The sequence below is a fragment of the Pelodiscus sinensis genome, chromosome 3, assembly GCF_052426305.1.
Source record: "Pelodiscus sinensis isolate ZL-2025 chromosome 3, ASM5242630v1, whole genome shotgun sequence".
NCBI lineage: Eukaryota > Metazoa > Chordata > Testudines > Trionychidae > Pelodiscus > Pelodiscus sinensis.
This window is the reverse complement of record NC_143054.1, coordinates 190702071-190721837: the sequence shown is the minus strand read 5'-3', so window position 1 is coordinate 190721837 and position 19767 is coordinate 190702071. Positions and strand designations below refer to the sequence as shown.

General features: G+C 43.3%; 1 protein-coding gene across 1 annotated transcript in view; it reads left to right on the top strand.

Moving 5' to 3' along the window:
- The window catches only part of SPTLC3 (serine palmitoyltransferase long chain base subunit 3), a 118202-nt gene that overhangs the window by 58875 nt on the left and 39560 nt on the right, over positions 1–19767 (top strand). Inside the window, exons 5-7 of the mRNA XM_075925654.2 lie at positions 2815–2939; positions 4995–5088; positions 18606–18711. Of these exons, the coding sequence (XP_075781769.1) occupies positions 2815–2939; positions 4995–5088; positions 18606–18711 (325 nt within the window). The remainder of the gene's footprint in view (positions 1–2814; positions 2940–4994; positions 5089–18605; positions 18712–19767) is intronic.

The window sequence follows — 19767 nt, the reverse complement described above, 5'->3', positions numbered from 1 at the left end:
CCCTTCCAGCTCCTTGGCGTGCTGGTGCCAGCTGGCATCCCCAGCCACCAGGGCGCTCGCACGTCCAGCGCCAGCTAAGAGCGCCACCGTCACTTCTCCCTCGCCCACTGGGGATGGTGTGCTTGGCGTGCAGGATGGCGGAACATCCTCCCAATGGTTGCTGGCCACTGCGGAGTATGCACAGCAGAGCCGGGTCTGTGCCGGCACCGCCACTTCTCCCCAGAATGCCAGGGATGGTGCAGCTGGCGTGTGGGGTGCCCAGGCGTCCCCGTCACACCCAGCAAAACAGAACAGTCATAGGGTTGCTCTAATTTGCACCTACTGGTAGCGGTTCTGAAGGAGCAGTTCCACTAGCTGGGGATTGCCAGGACACTAGTGATTTGGCCAAACTCCATTCTATTGGACACAATTGCTGAGCGGGAGAGGGTAGGTATAACTCAGGTAGCTGTACATAGCTGGGGTCCTTCCAATGCCGGGGGAATCCTCTTGTATGACTCATACTAAAATGACTGTGTTTTAATACATTTAATATCCTCTCCCTTTAAAACCTGAGAAATGTACATGTGTAGGCTGAATCAGCTCTGTTCGTCCCACCCTGTATGATTTTGTCACTAGCCTTTCATTGATAAGATCTGGCCTATGCATCATACGTCTTCTGTAACACCTCTCCCACCACCTACGGTAGCTCCAACATAATTAGAGATGTGCAAAGCCAGGGCTGGTATTGCAAATCCTTGTCAATCAGGTTTGGGTTTTGCAAAGCATCACCCACCAAATCCAGGAGTGGTTCTAGTTTGCAGTGTGGGATTAATATCCTGTGGTAATACCGAGTGACTACATTTTACTGGCCTCTTGTTTCCACTGCTGGGATTTGTAATTCACAGAGAGCGGAGGGTAGATCTCAAATTGTTCAGTTGACCATCCTTGCAATGTCAAGAAAGGCAGGTGATTCTGCTCTTTTCTATCCCATCTGAGAGTGACAAAAACATACCATTTAAGAACTACTGGTAGGACAAGAATGAGAAAGATGGACATGCCATTTATTTTCAGCAGAATATGTTCGTGTTTTACGTTGATAATTCTTTAAGATACTGTATATAGGTGAACAGAAAAACAGCAATAGAATACTCTACCTTAGTACAACCAGCTGAGTTGCAGTTGCTGCTGGACCCATAGTGAGGGCATTTTATGGTTGGTTTTTAATTGTGACCACTACAACCACCTTTCCGGCTCACTGCTCTCCGGTTACGTCTACATTGCACAGTTATTTTGGAATAAGCTATTCTGGAATAGTTATTCCAAAACAGCTTATTTTGAAATTGCACATCTACACTGCAGGAAAGCCTTAAAATGAGTCCAAGGCTGGCTTCCCTAATGTAGAGATGCTATCTTGATTTAAAGCCCCAGAAGGAATAATTTAGAATGGCCCTGGTCAGGGACTATTTCAAAATAGCAGAAGTGGAGTATCTACATATGCCTTATTTCGAAATAGCTATTTCAGAATAGGCATTATTCTTTATAGAATGAGGTTTACAGAAGTTGGATTAAGCCGTCTATTATTTCAAAATTGCTTCAAAATAACAGAATTGCTGTGTAGACGCTCACATAGTTATTTCGGCTGTTATTTCGAAATAACTTTGCTGTGAAGACACACCCTTATTGTTCCTCCATTTGTTTTCCTGTCTCCACCAGACCAAACACAAGCTTCTTGTTTTCCGTTCCTTTCACCATTTAGCTTTGTCTCACCTACCACTCATGCAGTCTGTCAGGACATCAGCCCCACCTCTGCTCTGCAAAGTGGCACAAGCCATTAGCACACACTTGTTCCCTGAGAATTGTTGCACTTGATCCTATGCTCCATAACCATATTCATGGGCAAACACTGTCAAACCCATAAAATACCTTTTTTCCTCCCTGAAATTGCTCCTTAAGACTTCTCTTTCCCATGACGACTACAGAACACTACCACACTCATGGCTAAGCAGATAGCAAGCTGAGACTGCTATTTTTTTTATGAAAAATTGCTTCCTATCCCATCTTACCAGTCCCCACTTCCACACTTTTTTGTCTGTTCCCTATTGCTTTTGATGTCATCCTAAGAACATGATTTGTCTGGAGCAGGAACAAATAAAAATGGTAGCTTGTACATGACCTAGCACAGTCAGGCCCTAATATTTGATTGTGAGATGCTCCCATTATGAAATAATAACAAAGACTCTTATCTTGCACCAGATCTTTCGCACCTCATTGTGAAGGTGTGAGTTCTCTGCTCTTCAGTCACATATTAGGGGTGGCAGTATTTCTTGATCGTTTAGTTTTCAAAATGGAAAAAGCACAGGATAATCATTCTTCTTTATCCCTCTGTGTCAAAGTATTGTTATGATTTCACCCCATACACATTTTTTCATAGTGGGAAAAGAGGTTATTCATTTGTTTCTCATTTTACCAAAATAACTTTATTTCTGAAGGTGATTTTCAAAAAAGCATGTAAACTATAAAGGCTAAGAGGTGAACATTTCAGAAAAATATTAGTATATGAAAATAGGAGGCTGTTGAGGAAAATGTTATGCTACTTTAACAATGGATATAGGTCTCTTCCTTGGCCTAATTATAATTCATCTGATTCCTGTTTTGCATTTTGTCTCAGATGTACAAGATAAAAATCTTTGTCAGACTTGCAGATGTCTCAGGTGTGCAAGGAAAATCTTTGTCCATCTGAAGCATATTTCCAGACTTCCTTTTTTTTCTTTTTTCTATTACCTACACTTTTATATTGTAATGAGATGCTAAAATGCCTTGTAACTCTTAATTCAGGTAATCTTGACAAACACGTAGAACTAGAAAACCTGGTGGCCCGGTTTCTTGATGTAGAAGCTGCTATGGTGTTTGGCATGGGCTTTGCTACTAACTCTATGAATATTCCAGCACTGGTTGGGAAGGTGAGTATGACTATTACCTGCTAATTGTTTTGCCTACAGTTATTCTACTTTGTGCACTTGGGGTTTATTTAGACTATGCGGAAGAGTCGAAAGAGGATATGCAAATTCCGCGGGAATTTGCATATCTTCTTCCGATCTCACTTTTGAAAACAGAGCTTTCGAAAGTGAAAGTCATCAAGATGCAGGTTTTTTCTGGCAAAACCCCCCTTTTTCAGAAAGCCACTATTCCTCAAAAAATGAGGTTTATGTGGCTTTTCGAAAAAGGGAGGGCTTGCCAGAAAAAACGTGTCTTGATTACTTTCACTTTTGAAAGCTCCGGTCATCTGAAGAAGTGGGCATCCACAAAAGCTCATGATACCGTCTACATGTTTTGTAAGTCTTTCAAGTGCTACCAGACTATTTGTTGTTGTAAAGAAAAGCTGTCCATAAGTACAAGCACAAAATCTAGGCTATCTTACAGAAGGCTGATCTGGTAACGGCCTTATGACCCACAACATGTTCAGGCTGCTAGTAAGGGGAATTTGTAACCTCACTTGAGTTAGAGATGATTATGGAACAACATTGAGTCATTCTTCGAGCTGATTGCTGATATCCCAGAGTAGTGACTGCTCAAACTTTTATGTTCAGGACCTTGTGAAGCCTGAGGTTGAAAGCAAAGTGCCTGGAGGCTTGAGAAGAGAGAGAACTACAAAGTCATATTTGTGAAAAATACATATGTCATTGAAATTGCTATTACGTTAAAAAAAACTTTCTCCGATAGTCTAATGGAGGGAAATATGAGTGACAGTGGAGGGACACACTGATGGGATAATGATATTCCTCATTTGTAGAATCTGAGCTTTATGGGTCAGTCTTGGGATACTTAGAGGTACTATAGGGAAAGAAGGAGCAGAATCTCTAGTATTCTTGTTCAAGTGTACAACTGTATGGATCCCACCATAGGTATGTATGCGCTCCATGCATGAGCTTGGAATCTTCTGCCAGACCAATTGTTATGAACTGGAATCTGGCATGAACTGGAAAGAAATGAGACCCACCATCAAATCAGTATTTCTCCAATGTAGCACATCACTGAGGGTATGTCTACACTGCCACCCTAGTTCGAACTAGGGTGGCTAATGTAGGCATTCGAAGTTGCAAATGAAGTCCGGGATTTAAATATCCCGGGCTTCATTTGCATCTTGCCGGGCACCGCCATTTTTAAATCCCCGTTAGTGCGGACTCCGTGCCCACGGCTACACGCGGCACGGAGTAGGTAGTTCGAATTAGGCTCTCTAATTCGAACTACCGTTACTCCTCGTGGAACGAGGTGTACCGGTAGTTTGAATTAGAGAGCCTAATTCGAACTACCTACTCCGTGCCGCGTGTAGTCGTGGGCACGGAGTCCGCACTAACAGGGATTTAAAAATGGCGGTGCCCGGCAAGATGCAAATGAAGCCCGGGATATTTAAATCCCGGGCTTCATTTGCAACTTCAAATGCTTACATTAGCCACCTTAGTTCGAACTAGGGTGGCAGTGTAGACATACCCTGAGAGATTTATTCACAACCCAAAGCATTGCTCAGTGCCCAAACTTTTATTCCAAGGGAAACATGAATCCAGGATCCTTACCAGATGTCTCCTTTCTACAATGAATCCAAGGTTTCTTTTACACCTTCCCAACAATCCCAGAGTGATCACCAAAGAAAGATGAGACCAGATGAGTCTCATCATTTTAGCCCCTACTGGCCAATGTTGTCCTGACTGCTACATACCCATTCACTAGGCTGCTAGATCAGATCTTGATGGACTTGAATATCAGCTCTGATATGAAATCTGGGATAGCTGTGCTCTGATCTCTGTTCAAGTGAGGTAATTTGTTAGAGCTGAGAAGAATCTGTCTCCAACGTTTATATCTGTCCCTGAAACAGAATATTGGGTCCAAATATCCCCAGACTAAGAACGTTTCCAATTCACATTTAAACTTTGCAATGTGGTTGGTCATCTATACACGTGCATGAACTTGTCAATGTTATAAAGGTTTATGTGGATACTTATTGTGATTCTTCTCCACAGGGTTGCCTCATTTTAAGTGATGAGCTGAACCACACTTCTCTTGTTCTTGGCGCAAGGCTTTCTGGTGCTACCATTCGAGTCTTCAAACACAACAGTGAGTATTGATGCTGGAGATGTTTGGTTGAGAGATATTCCAACCAGACAGAACTGCTTATACACATTTTGCCATCACTTAATCTGAAAATATTTTATAAAGGGCAGGAGATCAGCCCCTCCATGTTATAAAGGATTTCTGGTTTTGGATGGAGGAAAATGAAATGCATATGATAACAGTTTGCCATTAACAAAAGACCATGACCTGTTTATCCATGTTGGAGCTTAATTTTCAAAAATAGTTCTCACCAGTGCTTTTTTTGTAAGAAAAAAGGTGTCGGTACTCCAGTCTCAAAGTTGTTGGGGGGCGGGAAAAAAACGTGCTGGGGTCGAAATGCAGTCACGGTCCCTTTAAGAGCTGCGTGTCCCAAGTGGACTTCCGGCAAAAGCCAAGCTGCCCTAGGAAATAGGTGCCGGTACACCACAGGGGAATCCCATTCAATTACAGTATGATGGGAAAATAGGTGCCAGTACGTTGTCCTGGGGCATACCATCACAAAAAAAGCACTGGTGCTCACCCTAACCGTTCTTCTGGTTTGGCACATGGCTGAGATTCCATATTGTGCTGGAGACATAGATTTATAATTACAAAAGAAAATCTGTACAAATGACTAGGGTGTTTCAAACATGCCCAGCGCTAGTCTAACTCTGTTAGCAACCTAAATTTCTGGCGTGTTTTTTCAAGTATCCAGAGAACTGAGATTTAAGCATCTGACCTCATACTGACTTCACCAGAATAGGCTCTTGGGGCAAGACGGATACTAATGCTGCACTCTGATTCTGTTGTTGCGTAGTGGTCTGTAGCAGCACCACCTACCAGTGTGGCTTCAGGCGAGCCGCTCCCCATTAACTTCAACATAGTTTTTCAAGTGTCAAGTAACACCCCCACTTGTGCCTAAAAATAGGTTTATTAATAAAGTTCACAAAGAGACATAAGAACGCCCATGCTGGCTCACAGCCCTGGGTGTAGGGTTCTTAGTCCTGGCTCTGCTGAGATTTTGTTCTAGCAGACTTGACCTCCCTCCACACCCCAGCTTCCCTAGCTAGCTTCAGCTCGCTGTTGGTCTGCACCCCAGGCCTTTTCTGTGAGAGCTAAGGAGAGTCTTGCTCTGTGGAGCAGTTCATGTAGCCTTTCTGCTCATTTGAACCTCTCCCTGATTTTCGTTGAGCGTCAACTCCCAAAGTTTTCTGCCTGCGTGTCTGTCTGTCTGTCTGTCTCTCTCTCTGTCCATAGTCTTCTGTTTTACTTCTGCCCTCAGAAAGCCTGAGGTCGCTACCTCACCTGCCTGTCAGGTGTCTTTGCTCATTTTCTCCACCTGGGGAGGTGTGTTTTCTGCACCACACATGGGGCTGGACCCATCTCCCCTTAAAGGGCCCGTTATTCTGTTACTTGGTCTTTTAAAATGTTTACAACATCGCCTTTTACTTAATGCTGCTGTGGCATTTGCAGTGCTCCCTCTACCTGCAAACTACTAGTATAAAGAGTATAGCATAGTCACTGCATAATGTTTACCTAAATTCTGTTCTGTATTGTGTCATGTACCGTGTAGGCAATAAAACAGTGGTGGTTGTTCACCTGGGCTAGCCCCTAGTGGGCTGCAGCTACTATATTTATCTGCACCTCTTCAGGAATGGGTGATCGCAGCTCCCATTGACCAGGAACAGCAATCTGCAGACAATGGGAGCTGTGATTCCCCCATACCTGTGGAGGCACAGGTAAATATGGCAGTGGGGGGGCATCGAGGGCTATCCCTGGTGGACCGGATCTAGCTTGTGGGCCAGTATTTGCCCACTCTTGGTGTAAACAGTTACTACTTTATCCCAACCCAAAGGAGCCAGGACACCCAGTGGGGCAGAAGGATTAGAGGGTGGCTTGGCAGAAGGGGGGCCAAAAATGACCTCCCCTGATCTGGCAAAATCCCTCATCCGGGACCCGTCAGGTCCCAAAAGTGCCAGACCAGGGAGGTCCAATCTGTAGTTGTCTTGCAGCACAAAGCAAAAGTATGGTTTGCTTTGTAAACGGAACTTAAGTGATTTTTTTTAAAACAGTATGTCCAGGGATTTGGCATCAATTTAAAAATATGTGCTGTCGACTTTGCAAAATCAATTGAGTCAGAGAACAGTAGCATTGTAGCAGCTACTCCCGCATCGTTACATTCATAATATGTATACAGAGAATGCCTTGCCCAAAAAAATCATGCTATATTATTCTACACTAAGAATTTACATAAGTTTAGTTGCGTCTCTCAGGAGTGTAAAAAATCCACACTGCGTAGACAGTGGTAAATAATATTTTTAGCATAGACAAGCTTTTAGTTATATAAATGGTTCTTCATTTAACTGCCTCAGAAACTTAGTCTTCTGCAGGTATTTGAACCTATTGTCCCAGTTTGACTAGCTGTATCAGCTCCAAAACTGCAATGCAGTTAAGCCTGTGCATGGCTTTAAGTATATGGAAAGTACAATTGACTTTAATAAGACTATTCATTTATTTACAGTTATGCACAGGCTTAAGGGCTTTGCTGGGACAGAGCCTTGATGTTTGAACTGCTAAGGTAATTGGCCACATGCAAGCTAAATGTTAGACCTTTTGCTTTCATTCGCACATTTGGTGGAAATAGGCCAACCCGTCCAAGTCACATTGCTGGCTGTAGGGGGGAAGCTTCTCTGTGCTGTATCAGCTCTGTGCATAAATAGAAAACTCTGCATCCCATATAGCCTGTTCAGAGCCTCTAATGAACATTAACCTGACTAAAATTGTAAAGTGCTTTTGTCTTTGTAAAAAAAAAAAATCACTCTATCACAACCTCACCTGGGGCAGATGTTGCTGCAAAGAATGGGGACTGGTTTCTGTCTTGGCTGATGAAGGGAGCAAACACCCTTCTGAAAGGGGTTTGTGAGTTGCCCTCTGTTGGAGGATGTCAAAATCCCCAGGGCCCACGTCAAAGACCTTCTTCTCCATCCCTGGAAACCATGCTGCAAAGGAGAGAATTGGAGCCAGCTATGAAGCTGCGAGAGCCCTAAAGATAAGGTCCGCCAGGAAGACAAACAGCAACGGGTATCTAGGGCTCTCTAAAAAAGTCACTTATTAAACACGTAAATGGAGTCAAATTATCAGCTAATGTACATTGTCACCATTCCACTGGAGCTGTGCCAGTGTATACCAGCATCGAGTTTCACCCGGTATTATAGCATTGTAAACATAGCATGAAAAGTCAAAGACCTTTGTGCTACATAATACTCAACTACAGACGAAAACATCCTTTCTATTCCGTTGATTGCCAGCACAAATCGAGACTGGTTGGCAGGCTTGTCAATGACATTTTCAAAGCATGCATCCCTGTCAAAGAGGAAGGTAGTGTTAATGGGTGGGGGAAGTCACTGCTTTTCACTGCCTAGCTCCCTTTTACAGGGAGCGTAAGATCCTGAATTAAACTGTTCAGATCACGTTTACTTTCCCTCTGGCTTCTCTGGTTGCATGTGTAAAGAAGAGTCATTGAACGGAAGAGTAAGGTGTGAAGAGGCTGTTGCTTTTATGGTTTTGTTGCCTGCTGAAAATGGCTATCGATATGTGGGGGAATACTGTCATGAATCCACGGAAAGTTTTCTAGTCCACATACTTCCTGAATTACTATAAGGAAAACATGTGCAAGGTGTGTTCAGTACTCGCCCCATCCATTAAGATTAGCATTGTACACACAGTGCAGCAAGCGAGGACATACATCCTTCTCCCCCCCCCAAATAAAATAGTGGGAGGCCACCAAAAGATCCTGTATCTTGACAAATCCATGTTTCCCCTCTAATTCCACAATTAAAGAAGTAGAAACTGCTTTCAAAATTGAGATGGAGTCATTCTGGGAAAGAGAAATCTAAATACTCCTAGAGTGGAGGGGAAGAGAGACTCCTAGGCTGTGTCTAGACTGCATCCCTTTTCCGTAAAAGGGATGCAAATTAGACACATCGCAATTGCAAATGAAGTGGGGATTTAAATCCCCGCCTGCTTCATTTGCATAAACATGGCTGTCGCTTTTTTCCGGCTCGGAGCTTTGCCGGAAAAAAGCGCCAGACTAGACGGGGATCTTTCAGAAAATAAAGCCTTTTCCGAAAGATCCCTTATTCCTTATTTTAAGAGGAATAAGGGATCTTTCGGAAAAGGCTTTTTTTCCCGAAAGATCCCCGTCTAGACTGGCAAAGCGTCGAGCCGGAAAAAAATGGCAGCCATGTTTATGCAAATGAAGTGGGGGGGATTTAAATCCCGCTTCATTTGCAATGTGTCTAATTTGCATCCCTTTTACGGTAAAGGGATGCAGTCTAGACACAGCCCCAATGTAACTGGATTTAAATGCTTTACAGGACACAAGTGGACAACTTGCAAACTTTTGGCTAATTCTAACTTCTGCTTCAATATTATATTACATTTTATTTAATATTCAATATTATATTACATTTTCATTTACAGATTTATTGACTGATATATGCACATAGTATCATAGAGCTGGAAGAGACCTCAGGAGGTCATCAAGTCCAGACCCCTGCTCAAGGCAGGACCAATCCCAACTAAACCAACCCAGCCAGGGCTTTGTCAAGCAGAGACTTAAAAACCTCTAGGGATGGAGATTCCACCACCTCCCTAGGTAAAAACTTGTGTCTATCCTAGGCAATTGGGAAATTTCCTCTGGTCCCTCTGCCTCACAGCAAGTTCAAGTAATATATTGTTAAAAACACCAGAAACTGTTGGATGGAGTCTTGTCTTTATCTGGGTTCTTACCAGATCTTCTAGCCCACCAGTAGTAGCCCCCTACGTAGCAGCAATAAGGCAATGAAAAGTTGAGAGGGACGTGATTCTATTACAGTGGATAATAAGAACATCCAAAGTTATAATAGTTGATAATAACAGAAGTTTTGGAAGGGATATTAAACTTGATGCTTCTGGGTATAAGCCAGTCTCATAACTGTTAGAGATCAGGATGACTGTGTCATGTCACGGCATGTTACTCCCATATCAACCTATTGTGTGTTTCTTGAACCTTCTTTGGAGCATCTGGTACTGTCCACTGTAAGAGAGACAGGATACTGGGCTAAGCGGACCATGGATCTGGTCCAGTTTGGTAATTCCAATTAACTTATGACACATGCAAACATTGTCACAGAGAGAGGATTGTGGTGATGATCTCATGTATCTTCTTTCTGCTATGCTGTGTCTGCAGTCACCCGCTTGAAAAATCCATATGTGACTTGCCAAGTGTGAGCGGGAAGTGTTCGTGGGTGAGCACCCTTAAACTTTCACAGAATCCATGATTTTATGGGGGGGGGTTGCTAGCCCTAAAGGTTGTAAGCAGTATTCCCTGTAAACTGCAGCCACTCAGGAGAAAATCCAATGCTACCCAGCTGATTAGCAAGGTGCCCACACCTAGGTTTTGTGTTTCTATTAGTGGTGCACATTGGTACATGCCTTGGTGCACATAAAAAAATTATCCCGCACACTGATGGAAAAAAATCTGCACGTGTATGGAAAAGATTAGAGAGAATATTAGTTGCAAATGAACATTCCAAGTTCCAATCAAAGGTAAGTAATGCAGTGCTGACTGCAGATAGTCATCAAGGACTTTGCAACTTAAAGCAGTCCCAGAGTTCGCAGCTTTCGGCAGAGTGAAAACTGCTATTCAGAACCTACAAGCAGTAGTTAAATTGACACACATCTGGCAGCTAGTTTTCTCCTTGATTCTGCTTTGGGGAGCTACAAGCAGAAGCAAAGATAGGCACTAGACTTATTGATTCATGAATAGTCTGGAACAGGACAGTATAGGCAGAAGAGACACTCCTTCGAGGCCGGCAAGGTGAAGAAAGCTGCAGAAAATGTACAACTTCTCCACAGGCGAACATGAGAAATGAGATACTATTTCTCCTTGCAGGAGCCAGATATAGTCTGGGGGAGATTTTGTATTTATCACACACCTATTAGTTAGAGCCTGGTCCAAAAAAATAGAGCACCTCCTTTTCTCAAAAGCTTCTGGAGACTGTTGGCTAGTAGGTGACTGGTAAAATTTCCAAGCTTTATGTGTACAGATGTGCGTGGGATAGAGGAAAGCAGAAGGAAGAGAGAGAGAGAGGAAAATTTCAAGAGAATAAATTTGAAGGTCACAAAGTGTGCATGAGGCAGAGAGGGAGAACTTGGAGGGAAGGAAAATAGGAGAAATTATTGTGGAGGAGGTAGAGAACACAAAGCAAAACTGCCTCTGTCTTTGTGGTTGGAAGGCGTTGGGGTTATTTATAAAATGTACCTGGATTTGACTGACATTGAATTCCAAGTTTCAGCCCAGCTAGATAGGAACTGACAATATTTTAACCCTGAAAAGTCTCCAACATGGCTATGTGTAAAGCTGCAATAAAAGTATTTAGTTTAATTCCCCCTTATCTTTTCTGGACTATCACCATGTGTAGACAAGCCAGAAGGCTCATCCAATCACCTCCTCAAAGCTTGGGGACTGCTTGTTAACTGCTGCTGGGGGGATTCTCGCAAACTGTACTCAGATAAGAGAAAACGGTTATTTGCCACGGTAACTGTGGGTTCTGATTGCCTGCACGGACCCACCTGACTCACCTCCTCCTTTCCCCACCGTCTCACATTCTAACCCTCGGTTAGCCTTAACAGCAGGAACCAAATGGCAGTTGGGACTGCATCATTTTATACAGCCATAGGTGAGGATATGGGGGGGGAAATGTGCCCCCAAAGGGCCCTGGCGCTCTCTAGAAAGTTCCAGTCTCATGCACCCAAAGACCTACCAACTTTAGCATGGATCGAGGTGGGGAACTACAGTCAGTGTGGCAACTGTTCTGGTTTTGAAGGTGGCAGTATCAGACTTCTCCCCCTTCTGGATCACCGTGTCATAAACAGATGCAGGAGAAGGAGGGAAAGGGGGAAATTAAGTTCATTTGCACACTTAACACCTTGAGGGGCTAAAGACTTGCAGGTGTAAGAAGATTAAACCACAAATTCCTTTAGTTCGCTAATGCAGGGCCAACTTACCCATTAGGCACAGTAGGCATAGTGCTTAGGGCCCATGATACTTTTAGGGGCCCACGAAAATGTTTTAATTTCTTTTAAAAGCAGAAGAAAAAAAATGAACTTTTAGGGTCAAAGAAAATGTTTTAATTTTTTTCTCACATCAGAAAAAAATGAAACTTTTAGGGCCCACGAAAATCTATTAAATTTTGCCTAAAACAGAAAAAAATAAAATGTTGAAGTATTTAAAGTTATATCAAAACTAATTTTTAATATTGATATTATTATGGTGGGAGGGGCCCACAAAGGCAAAAGTGCCTAGGGCCCACGAAAGTCATCATGTGGCCCTGCTCTAATGCAATAAATAAACATTCTAAAATACAGGGCAATTAATAATACACCCCGCTCCCTGCCACACTGTTTCCCATGCTATGAAATAGTCTTACAGCCTCCCTGCCAGGGGTGGGATACATAGATTAAACCCTGGTTCTGCAAGCAATTATGCTAGCACTTCAGCAGGATTTCTTATGTGTGTAAAGGGGAGTGAATGCCACCCAGATGTGAATGTTGGGAGGATTAAGGCTTTAGAAAGAGTCTCCCCTAACTCTGCGATCGACCTCTTCCCTAGTTTTAGCAGAGGAGCTAACACACCCAAGGGATTGCTAGACATCTTTTCTACCCTCCCCCTCCCCTCCATGTGTAAAGACACCAGACTTTCCAATCTTAACTCCCCACTCAGGAGGTTGGGCAAACAGCCTTTTCCCAAGACAGATTCCATCACTAATCTGGTTGAACAGCCAGGGCTCCTAAGCCAAAAGAACCTGTGTACTCTGGGAGAGATCTCCAAAGGCACAAAAAAGGCATCAAGCAAACCCCGGCAGGTTTACTTTGAGAACTAGGTGTCTATTTCCTTTAGTATCTTAAAACTCTCCCCTTGTTAGAATGAGGCCAAGCAGCCTGTAATATATTCTGTAGTCCCTCTTGATGTCCTTGTTCCTCACAAATGCTAATGGTAGCAGCACAGGGGTGGGCAATAAAACAGTGGCAATTCACCAGGGTTATCCCAGCAGGCAGCTGGCACTATATTTACCTGTACCTGTGCAGGTACCAGCATTTGCAGCTCCCATTGGCCACAGATTGCCATTCCTGGCCAATGGGAGCTGCAGGAAGTGGTGTCCAAGTGTATGCTGCTTTCCACAGTTCCCATTGGTTGGGAACAGTGATCCGTGACCAATGGGAGGTGCAGGTAAATATAGCAACAGTGCCCCCCCCCCCCCCAGGGGCTAACCCTGGGGAACCGGATCTAGCCTGTGAGCTGGTATTTGTCCACCCCTGTAGTACAGAACACCAGCCTTGAGAGAGGCTCTGCTTTCCTGCAGCTCAATGTTTTGAATGGTTTGGTTTGAATAGTTATAGGATAAGGCGGATTGAAAGAAGAACTGCCGCTTACTAAATATGGGACTGACTCCTAGTGGGGCTACAAATAAGTGCTCTAAACAGCTGCTCAATTATTCAGTTCCAAAGCACCTGGAGAATTTATTTACTTGACTGCCATCTAGTGGACAACTGTACTGTCCACAGTGCATTACAGGAATTCCTCATTTAACACTATAGCTATCTTTCAGAAAAATGATCGTGTTAAGTGAAAACGTGTTATGCGGGGTCAATTTTCCCATTGAAAATATTGGAAAAAGTGGGAGTTGCATTTCAAGCGGTGATGTCTGTTGGGACCGGGACAGAAGGCTTGGGGAGAAAGAGGACTGTGTTACAGCAGGTAGAGGAGGTGTTTGGCTCTGTGGAAGGAGAAGGGAGGAGGATTGGGTTGGGAGTATGCTCCTGTGACGGGTCTGCTGGGACCCGCACTGTGTCCGGCGAGAAGGAGTCAGCAGGGAATGACACAGCAAGCAACGAACCCTCCACCGCTTTGCAGGGAGGCGAAGGAAGCCCCGTGCAGCCACCGGCGATGGGCCAGCTGGGGAAACCCAGCCGCCAGCCTGCAAGCAGGGGTGAAGGAGAGGGGGCAAGACGTCCGGTGAGGGGGAGTCAGTGGGGAACGGCGAACCCTCCACCGCTTTGCAGGGAGGCAGGGAAGCCCTGCGCAGCCGTCGGCAACAGGCCGGCTGTGGAAATCCTGTTATTCTCGGGACGGTCGTGTAATTCAAAAAATGTTCCCTTAAAAAAAACCGTGCTATCACGAAAACATGTTAAGCAGGCACGTGTTAAATGAGGAATTACTGTCACAATTTCAGAACTCAGCCGAGAGAGTGAGCAATTACCCCCATGTATTGGCTTTAAGGCAAGCCTCAAGATAATACGGTTTTGCTGTTTTAGAATGCAAGCCAGGGAATATTTTTAAGAATGGGTTAGACAAACACCTGCCAGGGAGGGTCTAGATAAGACTTAATCTTGCTCTGAGTGCAGAGGACTAGGCTAGATGACCTCTCGAGGTCCCTCCCAGTCTTGTGATTCTATGAAAATCTATTCCATCCAGAGAGACTCTGCCATCCATCTTGGTGGAGCAGTGCTGTATTGTGATCATGCTAGAAAGTAGGGAGGGAGGGACTGGTCCTATGGGAGACATGGGAGTGGAATTACCAGTGCCCGGAGCAGAGCAGTGGGCCACAAATCTATGAAGGGAAACAGGCTCATTTCTTCCTTTAATATTTGCAGTAGCAGGTGGGCTCTGTCCAAAGAGAGGCCCTGGTGGGACCAGGTAGTGGTTCAAAGTGGAAGGACAGGAATGGTCCTTAGGAACAGATACTCCGGGCCTTTAAGTCACTGCTGGAGCTCAGGGAAGTACACTCTAGGCAGCTTTAAGGTCTTGGAGGGTAGGGTTGCGTTCTGAGTGGCTCTGAGAACTGGCTGCATCTGGCCTCACCCCTTCTGCCTGGGGCCCCGCCCCTTCCAGTAGCACAGAGCTGGGGCCCCCACACCTTGTCCAGGGGCCCGGCAAAGCTGTTAGCTCCCCTGTCTTTGAGGCTAGAAAAAGAGTAGCATGAATAATCTTCTCTGAGGTCCCTCCAACGCCTTCTCCTCCTGTGTCTTGCTCTGTCTCTCGAGAAACCTTGTGTTATTTATCTACTAACCTCCACAAACAGGGCAGCAAATATAGCCAGTGATAGGCTACATTGAGGGGATGCGCAGAGATCTCTTCCAGTAGCCAAAGAGGCTACTAATGATACAGCTGCATTCAGAATGCAGTTTGGTTTTCTCCCACTTCTCCTGAAGTGCCAAATAAAAAGTTGCTGCTTCTAATAAATATCTCATGCCTTATACATTGACAAACCACGCTCAGCTCGGTACCTTACAGAAGAGTTCATGATGAAGCTCCTATGTATTGCTAAGGTAGGGGTAGGTAGTAAGCGGCCTGTGGGCCAGATGCAGTTCACCAGGGTTAGCGCCTGGTGGGCCGCTGGTGCTTTTTTTAAACCTCTGTGTCAGCAGGTACTGCTGCTCATAGCTTCTATTGGCCAATGCTCACCATTCCCAGCCAGTGGGAGCTGTGGGAAGAGATGCAGACCAGGACACCACTTCCCACTGCTTCCATTGGCAGGAAATGGCAATCCATAGCCAACAGGAACTACAAACAGCTATACCCATGGATGTGTGGGTAAATAAAGTCTCAGCGGCCCACTAGGGGCTAACCCTAGTAAACCGCAGCTGACCCATGGGCCATTTATTGCCCTTATTGCTAAGGGCTCCAGAGGGACATGTTTAATGATGCTGGATAATACCTTACACTATTAAGTCAATAGGACTACTTGTGGAACAAGTTACTACTGAGTAGTCACAGTCTAACCCTGTGTATGGACAAAAGTGCACAAACGTAGTGGTATTAATATCGCCTGAGGTGAGTCTTCACAAAGTAAAAGGGTTGTATTTTCTTAGAAATAGAAAGAGGAACATTGGATGCCATAATGCTAAAAGAATTGCTGCATTCAAGATGTATGGCTGAAAGTGTGGAGTTAGTTAATATAAAACATGCTGGCAGTCTTTGTAAGGTGTCATTGTCTCCTCTCAGCCAGGCACCTTCATGCAAACAAAGAGGCACAGGCTGAATGATTATCAAATCACTTTAATGGAAAGTGCAAGGCCCTCATGGTCTATTGCCTCCGTTAATTCTCACTCAGATCGAACACTGAAATTCAGATCAGATCCCCGTTCACAATTCGAAATTGAATCTCCCACCCAAACTTAGAGCTAATCTGATCCGGAAATATGGGCCCTCTTGTAACTGCAGTAGAGTGGTAGAGGAAAGGGTTCCACCATCCTTCATGTTGTCTCTACCACCTTCATGTTGTCTCTACCACCAATTCGATCCTAGTTCTGGCCGCAGTCTGGAAATTTACTGCCCATCCCCGCCTGTCATACAGGGTGCTATCTTGAGACATTTTGGAATGTGTTCTTCCAGATTCCTTCAAGCTGCAGGAAGTAATCAACTTCAAAGAGGCTTCAACCAAACCCAAATACTGGTCAGTTTTCAGTCAGCTATCTATTAGGAGCCAAATGTTAGTACTGACCTAATCTTTGTAAAAAAAATTTCTTTTTCTTTTGTGCGTGGGCATCTGTCATTCCTCTTTTAAAAAACATATCTGATTGGCATTGTATTGTCCATAACCAGCAGCAAGGTTTCTAACACGACGACAGGTTTCTTTCAAAGGAAAGCCACATTGATGCCAAACGTTGTCTTTTTGGCTAAGAAGCAGAGAGTCTCTTCAGTGCTCTTGTACCAATTTACACATTCTCTCTCTCTCTCTCTCTCTCTCTCTCTCTCTCTCATTTATCTTTTTCCACTCCCCGTCTTTCCTGTAAAGAACAAGATTCCTCTTCTTGCTATGCTTAATGCATCAAGATCCAAACATCTGCTGGTATTACGCATGGATCCAACCCAAAACTACTTGACTGAAGCCAGCTTAACAAGTCTCAATTCTACTAAATTAATTTCAAATGAAATAAACAATGTTCTAAGGCATTTGCCTGTTTTGATCATAAAGATCTTCTCAGCTATTCTGTTTCTTTAGCAATTAAATGTCTGTTTTTAGTGACTGTTTTAAATGTGGCAGATATACGAGCACAATCTTACTTTTACTCAAACTTATTTATCGTCACAATCTTTTAGGTTGAATTATTGTATATAATGCTCTTAACTTTTTTTTTTGTTACAAGTATTTGCCATTGTGATGACTTTTATGTCTTAAAATTATGTAATTAATTCAACTCCTTGCATTTGGAGCCTAAGGCTATATCTACACTAACACTTATGACAGCAAAATTTAAGTTACACAGGGATGTGAATATTTAACTCTCCCCTTCCCCCCCCCCCCCCCCCCCCATGACATAAATAACACTGGCATAAGTGCTAATGTGCACAGTGCTGTGTTGGCTGGAAAACTACTGCCGACATAGCTTCTGCTATTTATTCATGTGGGTGTTTTTTATGCCAACAAAGAGATTTCTTCCATTGGCATAGGGCATTTTCACCATATACCCTTAATGAAAGGGGAAGGTGGTGGTGGAGGGAAGCAAAATACATACAAACTATAATCTGTTTGTCTACCTAATTTCTTCTTTTGTCACATAGTTGTAATAAACATTAAAATGTTGGGCTAGATCCCCAGTTTGTGTCACTGAGGGTACATCTACACAACAGGGCTAAAGTCGAATTAAGCTACACAACTACAGCAACGTCAATTGCATAGCTGAAGTTGAACTATTTCAGCTTTTAGTGCTGTGTGCACAGCAGGAAGTCGAAGGAAGAGCACTCTTCCTTTGACTTCCTTAGTCCTTATGAAATGAGGGTTACAGGAGTCGGAGTAAGTAGTCCTCCAGCTCATCATTATTTTGAAATAAAGGCTTGTCGTGTAGATGCGCACTATGTCTGAAATAACACTGCTGTGTGGACCTAACCTTGGTGTCCTCCACAGAAGTCAAGGAAGTTAAGACTATTTATGCTAATTAAGGATCTGGCTCATAGATTTTATTATAACAAGCTTGCACGTGGAGGGGGCATTTTTCAAATTCCCAAGAGATGTAGGAGCACCAGTGCCCTAGACTGTCAGTGGGACTAATGCTTTAAATCCCTTAGACTCGTTGGAAAATCTTCCCCTAGAAAACTCACTATACAAAAGCTTCAGGATGCTGTGAATTTCTTCAATCCAAATAAAGAGTTACAGACAACTGTCATCAGGAGATAACAAGTGTTCCAGGTTTACTTTTTTTTAAAAAAAAGAAGCTGAGCGTTTTTAATAGTTAAAGGTAAAGTTTTCCCCAGTTAAGGTGCACAGTTGCAGAAAGCTCTTCTGGTTGCATTGTCACAAGATTAAATTCAGGCAAAGTAAGTCAATTATTATACTTGTAGCATTCATACAACAGATGTTTGTGTTCAGGAGACGTTTCCCTTAGCTGTCAATTTTGTATAAAAAATAGTGTCCAGGAAAAAAAATATTAAAGCTTCTTTTTAAAGCCCCTGATCTTAATACTTTGTTTTCTTCCTTTTTTATTATTTTTAAATAAAGACATGCAGAGTCTAGAGAAATTACTGAGGGATGCAATAGCATGTGGGCAGCCTCGAAGTCACAGAGCATGGAAAAAAATTCTCATCCTAGTAGAGGGCATTTACAGGTAAGCAGGCATTTACAAATGTGTGAGTACTTTGTATTATAAGGGCATTTAATAGGCATAACACAGAATCGCCTGAGTAATCCAATATATGCTTTTAATTGCTTCACAGCTCAAGTAGAATCTTCCATGGTCTTATTAAAAATGGTTGGTCTGTAATATTAACAGTAATGAGGTAGTAAAGTGTTTTAAATCCTCAAGGTCAATCTGAGCTCTAGTGTAAATAGAAACTATTCCAGTATGATCCTTGTGTGTAATTTTGAATATTGGTTTGCAAAGCACTTTTCTTTGAGGTGGGACATGCGCTATAAATGGAAAAGATCTTCAGCTGGTGTAATTGTAACTTCACTTAGGACAGTGGAGCTGTGACTGTTTCCAGCAGCTGAGAATCTGCTCTCAGGGGATTATACAGGACAGCTTTCTGGAACTGTGTACTCTGCGTGGATAAATTGAATAAAGTACAAGTACTGCTACTGTATGCACTGTGCATGCCCATTTTATACCCCAATAGTAGAGTATAAACATTTAGGATCAAATTCAGCCTTAGTGAAACTAATACATCTCCAGTCATCTCGTAATTGTTGCACATTGTGGGTACAAAATTGGGATGTAAAGAATTATACAGTAGTGGTATCCATACTCCAGTATAAGAGGGCAATGTATAATAGAGGCAGCTTTGGGAGTTTGTCTAGTCTGATGCATAGTAACAATCCCTTGCGACTGTATAGCAGTGTATATTCTATAGCGTCCTTTTGGCCCAAAGGATGCCAAGTTATGTACAATCCAATATTGAAAGCTGCACACGAGGATCACATTGTCCATCACTGAAATACGGGCACATTGGGTGGCAGCAGTTTATATCATTTGAATAATTAATGCTAGTCATCCTGAGCATGATTCTTTTAATCAGGGTAAAAGATAGGGCACAGTTTTTTGACCAAAAACTTTTCACCGAAAAATGCAGATGCGGGAGGGGGAGGGTTTGAGTCATTTTTGGCAAATTGTTTAAGAGGTAAAAAGAAAACATTTAAAATATTAAAATGGTTATTATGCCATTTC